This window comes from Varanus komodoensis, unplaced genomic scaffold (genome assembly GCF_004798865.1).
Source record: "Varanus komodoensis strain SLA01 unplaced genomic scaffold, ASM479886v1 scaffold50, whole genome shotgun sequence".
Lineage (NCBI taxonomy): Eukaryota > Metazoa > Chordata > Lepidosauria > Squamata > Varanidae > Varanus > Varanus komodoensis.
Window position 1 is genome coordinate 5828259 of NW_025336088.1, and position 9057 is coordinate 5837315.

At 46.5% G+C, this 9057-nt stretch overlaps 1 protein-coding gene across 2 annotated transcripts in view; it reads left to right on the forward strand.

Moving 5' to 3' along the window:
• FTSJ3 (FtsJ RNA 2'-O-methyltransferase 3) overlaps window positions 1-7428 on the forward strand; it is a 29728-nt gene extending 22300 nt beyond the window's left edge. For both annotated transcript variants that reach the window (XM_044447076.1, XM_044447077.1), the window contains exons 16-21: window positions 1333-1486; window positions 2518-2600; window positions 2701-2803; window positions 2965-3148; window positions 3763-3857; window positions 5222-7428. In XM_044447076.1, coding sequence (XP_044303011.1) covers window positions 1333-1486; window positions 2518-2600; window positions 2701-2803; window positions 2965-3148; window positions 3763-3857; window positions 5222-5417 — 815 coding nt within the window. In that variant the 3' untranslated portion in view covers window positions 5418-7428. The remainder of the gene's footprint in view (window positions 1-1332; window positions 1487-2517; window positions 2601-2700; window positions 2804-2964; window positions 3149-3762; window positions 3858-5221) is intronic.
• The last annotated feature ends 1629 nt before the right edge of the window (window positions 7429-9057 follow it).

Here is a 9057-nt window from a genome sequence, read left to right on the forward strand (position 1 = left end):
TCAGCTTGACGAAAAAGTGCAAATGTGTCATTTTGCAGCACTTTTTAAGTTGCGGTAACTCCGGCAATTTGTATCTGATTGGTTTGGAAGTTTGCATGACTATAGAGCCTCATCAGGAAGATTATGGGTACAAGTTTCAAGTCATTAACTCTCGAGGTGTCTCTTTATAAGCAGTAGAAATGTGAGGCTTATAATAGCAGAAATCTTTGTCGTGCGAGTCAGCTGAAGAGGCACTGCTGCATCCCTTTCAGTAAGGAAAAGTGTGATGGGATGTCATTGTGCATCACTGGCTGCCACTAGTGGGCACAATCAGAGCTGATGTGAGGCAGGGAAACACGAAATGCAAAGACCACCAATTCACACATTTTCCTTGCTAGGTGCGACTGAAGGAAGTGGGAATTGATGTGTCAATTGTCTCTTGTGCAGCAGCTGCACAAATTGCGTAGATCTATTTCAGCCCATGCGTTTAAGGACCTTGCTAAGTTGTTCTTGGTAGGAATCATAGAATCATACAATTGGAAGGGGCCTAGAAGACCACTGAGTCCAGCTCCCGGCTCAGTGCAGGGCTCAGGTCTTTCATACACTGTAGACTCTCTGGCCAGGAGCACACTGCTGTGTTCCACACCAGTGTTTGTGCACCACGAGCACTAACAGTGGTGGATGGTGAATCTCAAGCGTGCCCCCACCCCCCCCCCCACCTCAGCGATGTCAGCCTCTCTGGGAGAGAGGAGCTGCCTCAGCTTAAGGAGGTGATGCGCAGAAGGAGCTGAACAGCTCGTTGCCAGGTTGCTGTGGCTGCCATTCCAAGGGATGTGATCCAAGGGCCTGCCGATCCATCGGTTGTTTGGCCCTGTACACAGTTGTGGAGGGGAAGAAGTGTGTGTGACTTTGTGCATGTTGGTGGTGGGGGAATCAACCCTCGTAATGCTGGTCAGCTCCTTTGATACAGCATTTCAGTCCTGCTCAACATGCGGAAAAGCACCAGGAGAGGTAGCGACACTTTAAATTCTTCCAAGGTGGTCCAAAAAACTTGGACACAACCTTTGCTGGGCAAGTGGCGTGTATATCCCTTCTAATTTGGGGGTGGGACAATTCTATATCCTGGGACAAGGATATGAAAAACCCCTTTCTCTCTCCTCTCTACTTCCCCCAAGTAATTGTAGCTTAATAAATTCTATAACTGGTGGCCTGCTTGCTCACTCTCATGGTTTGTGTGTGTTTGAGAGAGAGAAACTTGAAGGATGAGTTGAGTTAGCTCCTTCCCCCACTTCTCTTTGGAATGAAAATGAGTGGAGTATCCTCCCTGTTAATACTTGGTCTTCTCCTATATAGTCTCCAGAAATATGAAGAGGAAAAAGAAAATGTCTGAGCATGAGGCTGCACCAGAGGAGATGCCCAAGGAGGGCCAGCAGCCCGAGGGAACCGGAGCCCCAGCTGAGGAGAAGGGCTCGGACACAGAGGAGAGTGACAGCAGCGACAGTGAGGGGTAATCAAGCCCTTGCAAAGCTTCCTCAATTGTGTGTGTGTGTGCGCGTCCTGCAGGGGCCAGAGAACATATTTAATTTTGTGTATTGCAAGCCCATTTGGTGCTTCTCCTTGGAAAAGGATGATCTGAGTAATGCTTCAAGGAGTAGTCTTCCCTGGCCCGAGAGTTGATCACAGCCTTTGAAAAGCAGAAAAATATCAAGATGGCTCTTTCTGTATATAGTTAAAAAATAGCTTGCCCTGCAGCCTTTTGTGAACTGCCCAGAACTAGTACTGTTGGGCAGTATAGAAATGAAATAAATAATTGAAATGAACTCCCATTAGGTCACATGACTGGCTGTGCAGGGTTTCATGGGTTTCTCATGGGTTTCAGGCCGTGAGGGGTCAGTCTCTCCCCGCTCTTTCCTCTGCCCCTTTCCCACCCCGCTCCTGGAGAGACTAGCAGTGTGGAGTTATTCTTGTCCAGGCCATGGAATAGGTTGGAAAGGGTTACTTTTTCCCCATATCGCTGATCCCAGGCCCTGCTTCCACTCACTGTTGTTTGAAGGAAAAGAAAGATATTGGCCAAACTGATACGTACGCTAAACTTCCCTTCTGATTCTGAACATGGAAATTCATCAGTCCTGAATGCAATTAGAGCCTTTCCCTTGATGATCCAGGGAATGATTTCAGTCTTTCGTCTATCTTATGTAATAAAGTACTACCAAAACAAGTGCTTGGTTATACTAGCTTACAAAACATTTGCTCCAGTTTCAGAGAAGGTCGTGCTGCCTGGCCTGGAAGACACTGGGCAGGTGTTTTCTTTATTTGTTCTATTTCTCTACAGCCAAATAGTAAGAAAAACCTCAAGGTGATTTCTGTGGACATTGCAAGAAATGAACCCCAGAGTTGGGGAGCAGCTGCTGGGGATTCAAGTGCCCATGTTTAAATGTTGACACACGGATGGTGCACCTCATGTGGTGTCCCTCGTTCTGTCTCTGGCATCTCGGTGGGGCAGAGTGAAGACGGTCTCTTAGCTTCCCTCTCTTCCAGGGAGCAGTCAGCCTTGCGTGTGGGACCAAAGCGCCCCCGGGAGGAACCAAACAGTATTGAAGTCGTTCCCATTGAAGACCCAGGCAAGTGAACTGCAAAAAGCGGTGGGCTTTTGTATCCCAGCTCTCTCACAGGAGGGCACTTGCCTGGAAGACCAGCTGATGAAACTTGATCTCTCCACAGTGAAGCGAGCGCGTGTTCTGGACGCGGAAGGACTGGCGCTAGGAGCCGTCATCGCTACCTCCCGCAAGGCCAAGAGAGACTTGATTGATGACTCTTTCAACAGGTGAGAAGGGAGGCAGTGAGGAGGCCTGTCGTGGCTCCAGACGGAGTTTGCCTCCATTTCCCTTCTTGTGTGTGTGAAAGCCAAGGGGGGCTCCCATTGTCCTCTGATGGGGAGAGACCTGCCTCTGTGGTCGGGCTTGTCACCGTGTCCTCTCCTCCCAGATACGCCTTTAACGAGGAAGATGGGGAGCTCCCAGAGTGGTTCGCCCAGGACGAGCAGCAGCACCGGCGCAAACCGTTGCCCCTGGACCGGCAGGCGGTGGAGGAATACCGCCAGCGCTGGCGGGAGATCAATGCTCGGCCCATCAAGAAAGTGGCAGAAGCCAAGGCCCGCAAGAAGCGCCGGGTAAGCCAGCGAGCGCGCCATCCTCGGCTTAGGGCCTGGTTACCTGAAAGAGCATCTTTTTCCATATGTGCCTGCCCACCCCGTAAGATCTGGGGCAGACGCCCTTCTCGGGGGCCCTCCCTGAAGGAGATTAGGAGGGCGACTACCCGGAGAAGGGCCTTCTCTGCGGTGGCACCCCAATGGTGGAATTCACTCCCCAAAGAGGTTTGCCTGGCGCTGTCGCTTTATTCTTTTCAGCGCCAGGCCAAAACCTTTTTATTTTCCCAATGTTTTAAGACCTATTTTAATTGGGGTTTTATCGTTAGTTGAATTTTAGGACGCTGTGTTTTATTTTTAACCATGTTGAGACTTCGGTTAATGGGATGGTCTAGAAATGTTTTAAATAGATAAATAACTCCCCATGCCAGCCAGGGAGCTGCCTTCCTGTCCACGTGGACCAGTGTTGCCGCCTCTGATCGCAGTTACCCCTGCCTGGGTCTTCACCATCATCAGTGACGTTGGGGGGCAAGGCATGGAACTGGGGCAGGAGAGGCACATGCGCAACTCCAGTCACTCCCTCCCCTTCTGCCCTGGGACCTTTTCCTCCATGTTGATGATTCGGTCCCCTCCCACAGATGCTGAAGAAAGCAGAGCAGATGAGGAAGAAGGCGGAATCCGTCGTGAACACTGTGGACATCTCGGAGCGTGAGAAGGCTGCTCAGCTGCGCAGGTAAGTTTTCAGCTGCCTGTGAAGTTCCCATATAAGATGATGATGATGATGATGATGATGATGATGATGCTGATGATGATAACATTTCTATGCCGCCCCTTGCTTAGCAGCGGGGATGTCAGGGAAATTTTATTTGCAGTCAGGTCTTGGAAAGAAATAGGCCTAAGCCATGGCCTAAGGCTCCCTAGTGGCTTAAAGCTAGTGCTAGATGGCTGGTCATTGCCTTCATTCAAAAGATTGCATTGTAGACAAAGATCTAACAGATTTCCCCATTTTCGTGGATCCAGTTATGTCTTGGGTTGGAGTATCTGAGTCACTCCAGATTACATATTAAGCTTACTTAGATGAGCTGTAAAGAAAGGCTGGAAGAGTTGTGTATGCTGAGCCTGGAAAAGAGACAAGTAAGAGGTAATATTTGGCATAGATGCGAGGACTCATTTGTTTCCAGCAGGGAAGGACCCAAAGCAATACATTCAAAATACAAAAAAGAAGCTTCAGATTTGTGGAAACTACTCTTTTTTGCACTATAAGCCCAAGAGCCACAGTGATGCAAAAGACGTAAAATGAGAGAGTTCAGAATCAAGGAAGTGACTTTTGAAAATTAGTATTGAACAGAGCTCATGGTTGTTCCCCACTCACCCTCTAGGGTTTCTGCATTCCTGCAGTGTGACTTGGGGAATATTCATATTCCCCAAATTTGATAAATAAATGCAAGCCAGAACTTTGCTTATCTGCTGCAAATCACCCAGAATATTGCCAGTGAATCCAGATCTACCTTCTGCCAAAGCCTGATGTAGAATAAATACAGAAGAAGTTACTGAGGCTACAGGCTGTTGGGCAGTGGAAGATACTGCCTAGCAAGGCAGAGGATTCTCCTTCGTTAGGAGATTTTTAGCAGATGCTGAACGGTCACCTGTTGGGGATGTGGTTGTACAGGGTTTCTTGCATTAGTACATTCAACCTAATTAACTTTTGGCAGCTTTTTCAGCTATATAATGGAAAACAACAGCGTGTAGCAAATACTGTTACTTAACCATCTTTTAATTATCTTTTGCGCCCCTGCTAAGCGCACACTTTTCCTTTAGTGATGTTAAATGGCTTTATTTGGGCTGGACTGCTGTTTTCAGTGGAGACAGAGGGATGGGACGGGCCTTGGAGGAGCTGGCCAGGACATGATGGAGGGAGAATGTTAGAGTGACAGCAACACAGTTGATGAGAGAGGGAAGGAGCGGGTCAGGGGCTGAGGGCTGTGTGGTAGAAGAGGCTTTCTCGGAAAGCCAGGGTGGAATTTGAGAGGATTTTTAAGAGGCGAGCTTCGCATATAACTTCTTCCACAACACGCACCTTCTTTTCCTCCCCAACAGCATCTACAAGAAAGCAGGGTTAGGCAAGGAGAAGCGGCAAGTGACCTACGTCGTGTCCAAGAAGGGTGCAGGCCGCAAGGTCCATCGCCCAGCCGGAGTCAAGGGCCAGTTCAAAGTGGTGGACAGCCGTCTCAAGAAGGATATGAGAGCCCAGAAACGCAAAGAGCAGAAGCCAAGACGCCGGCGGCAGAAGTAAACTGCTGTCATGGTACATGGCTCTTGCAAGGGAGTGGCACCTCCGGCCTCTCTGGAACATCTCAGGATTTCACAAGAAATACGCCCCTGAATCCACCCCTGATGCAGGCACTGAGGGCAAAGCCTTGTCCTATAGACTGCATTTGTGAGGTAGCAATGAATGTACCAGGCGTTTTGAGAGGATCACATGCCCGGTGTTTGCTGCCTTGATGTATGCAGTTCAGACACTGGTGCTGTAAGCTGTATGGGCATCGGACAGTTTGAGATATTTGCCGTCCTGGTGGTGTTTATGTTCCTGAAGTTCTCCCCTTAAAGATCTCTGCCCTTCATGTTTGTGCTTTACTAAACTCTTTTTCTCAAATGCTGTTCTCCAGGCTATCTTTATTTTTCTTGCCAACAAAAAAGTGCCTTTGGGTTGCTTGACAGTCTTCAAGGGGGGTGTGGGGGGGTTGGGCTGGCAGTGTGATGGCCAAGGTTGCAAGCAAGGCTGAATATTCTTGCTGTAGGAGGGCTGTGAGCAGTCCATGATCACACAGCAGAAATTGCTACTGGGTGCAGAACACAGCAATATTTAAAAGCTTTATTAACTCTCTTTCTCTTCCTATTTTTAAAGAAGGCTGCTAGCCCTTAATGCTTGGGGGAGCAATTTGTGTTCTTCCAGGCATGTTCTACAACATCCATCAGCCCTAACTAGCAAAGCCAGGGGTGAGGTTGGGACTGCTTTTATCTGTTTTTGATAGTATTATTTATACTCTATTTTCTTGATCTCATAAGCCACCGTGAGGGTTATGGTGGGAAGCTGAGTCGAAATTTCTTAATGAAGATGGATTTTGAAACTCGTGGACTAACTCCCCAGTAATATCTTTAAAGATGGGTCATGGGACAGCAGCCACAGGAGGGTATCCTGTGTTTGAAGTGTCACTGCTGAGCTTGCTCCTCGATCAAGGACTCGGCTGCCCCCAAACTACAGAACACTCTCCTCCAGAACTGCAATTGCCTTCCATTCTCATGGCCTTTAGAAAGGGTGTGAAGATGCATCTTTTCAATTTAATCTTGTCAGATATGTGCTTTAAATGTTCTTGTTTTTCTTCATTTGAGATTTTATCAGATTGTTGTCTCCCACCCTAAAGGCTTTTTAGCAAGCAGAGGGCAGGTTTACATGACACATGAATCCCCCTGGGAGTTTTACCCCCGCACTGCTAGTAAAATTCCCCTGACCTGACAGGCATGGCACCAGTTGTGTCCCTGCTCCTTCCCCCCTTTCTTTTGCCCCTCCTGTCAAGGTCCGTCTGTGATGTCCTAAAAGGGCAGCGCCTTTGAGAGCAGGAAAGATGGAGGCACACAGGGAGGGCAATGGGAAGGGGGCCTCCCACCTAATGTCCCTCTTTCTCCCCTGATGGGAAAGGATCATGGGGCTGGGAGTGCCCTCCACTGGGTTTGCCTTCATCTCAGGGGAAAGCAAGCATAGTGTGGCTTTCCCTGCTGCCACAGGCGGGATCCAGTTGCTTGGCCTTGCTTCCTCGCGCAGAAGATGGCCCAGCAGCTGCTTCTGCCACTGGGTGCAGATTTCTCAGACCCAGTAGCATGCTGTGGAAAACCACGGGTTCCCCTGGGCTCCTGCCAAGGTGGGGAGGACAACATGTACGAGTATTTAAATGCATAAATATTCATCAGTCATTATAGTGACATTATTTTGGCTGATGCTGTTATCAATGAACAAGTCGTGGCAATACTTTAAATTCACAATTTTAAACTGTTCTTTTAAAAAAGTTTTTTTTAAAAAAAAAAGCCATTGTAATGTAATGCCTTTGTAATTATTTAAAAAGTTGTGATCTCTAAAAAAGTAAATGACATTGTAATTAATACTCTGGTTTCTCTTCAGATTGTATAAATCTTTAAACTTTTTGACATTGTAATTGAAAAATGGAACTGGATTTTTTAAGCTATTGTATTTTTAAAAGCATTCCAACATTTGTATTGTTAAAATACATACACTTGTCCTTTTATGCCTAGAAGTGCCATTTTAATTTTTAAAAGCCATCATTTTTTAAAAATATACACCATCAAAAACTTAAACTGTAGTATCAAAAGGTTGAAAACAAAGAAGGCAGAGTAAGAAAAATGCAAGTAAATTTTCTGAGTCTGAATTAAACAAAATTGCAGGACCCCAGGTTTTCGTGCTGCAACTTTAGCCTACCTTGGTATAGAATTTACAGTGTATTGTGTGCAGTGTACTTGGCCTTCGGGTAAGTGAGATTATAAGAATCAAAATATTTATTTGATGGATCAGATAAAGATCTGCCTATTCTATTCCACGAATTCATTTCCAGTGGCTGCAAAGCAAATTTACATTCACAAGTTGGATCACAAAAGTGCTGGTCTTTTTCTTACTGTAGGGTGGAGGGAAGACATGGCCCTCCAAATGCTGATGGATTCCAACTTCCACCAGCCGCGCTCAGCATGGCCACTGGCCAAGAGTGTTTCCTCCACCCTGTAATAAGCTGTATTGGCTAGAAACACTGGATTGACTGCTTCATCATCCGTGCACTTGCCTTATTGTTGTTAGTGAGAGCCAGCGTTAGCTGGGTCGTGTATCAAAATCTAATCCACCTGCAAAGCCTTCTCTCACTTACTCTAAAAGGTAGACACACAAGGGGAAAGGAGCCAAGGGGAAAAGAACTTCACCTTGACAGTGCTGGAACAAAAGAGGTTCTAAGCCCAACCATCCAACCTAGTGGATGCAAACAAAACTTGTGGTAGAACTATGCATCGTGTGCAGTTTTGTTTTAGTTTTAAATTTGTATGCCACCCACTAATCCTGATGGATTCTCTCGTTTTTTTTGTCGGCCAATCAGCTTTGTAGGGCCGTACTGAAATACAAGAGAGAGAGAAACTTCCTTTCCCCTCTGTTGCTAATGCTAAATATTGAGTCAATGTGGAGCAATTTCAAAAGGAAAGATAAGGAATTGGAAAAAAATAAAAATAAAACCCTGCCTCCCTTTACATAAAACTCCAACTGTGTCTGGAATCCTGTTTCCAAAGCTTGGGTGTGCCATCTCACTGAGGATATTGTGAGGCAGGAAAAGAAACAACCAAATTTAGGAAAGGGTTAGAAGACTCGCCCTACCAGGAAAGCATTTGGAGGTTTTTTTTTTGTTTTTCAAAAAGGCGCTAGTGGCTGGGTGGGAGAAGAGACAACACATGACAGATTTATAAAAAGTATGAATTAGTAGAATAGGGAAAGCAGACAGAAGGTTTTTCTCCCTCCCATAATACTAGAATTTGAAATCTCCCAGTGAAAACATTGGCAGATTTCAGATAGACTGTAATGTATGGAAATCATGGTTACCAGAGGTTACGGCCAAAATTATGACTTCGATGATTTAAAAAAAAATTGGTCATGGACAAAAGGCCTATAAAAAGCAGTAATTGACCTGTATGGGGAGCAGAAGGGCTTCCACTCACCCCCTCTACATTTTGAGATATCCCCTTAGCTGCTCTTACAGGAAGGGTCACAGCTTCTAAAATGGAGAAATCGGGGAGTAAGATTTATGATGCTTGTTGTGGGCTTCCTTGAAGCAATTGGTTGTGGGGAATACAGCTGAGTAGGGACTGAGTAGTCCTGAGGCACCTAGCTTGAT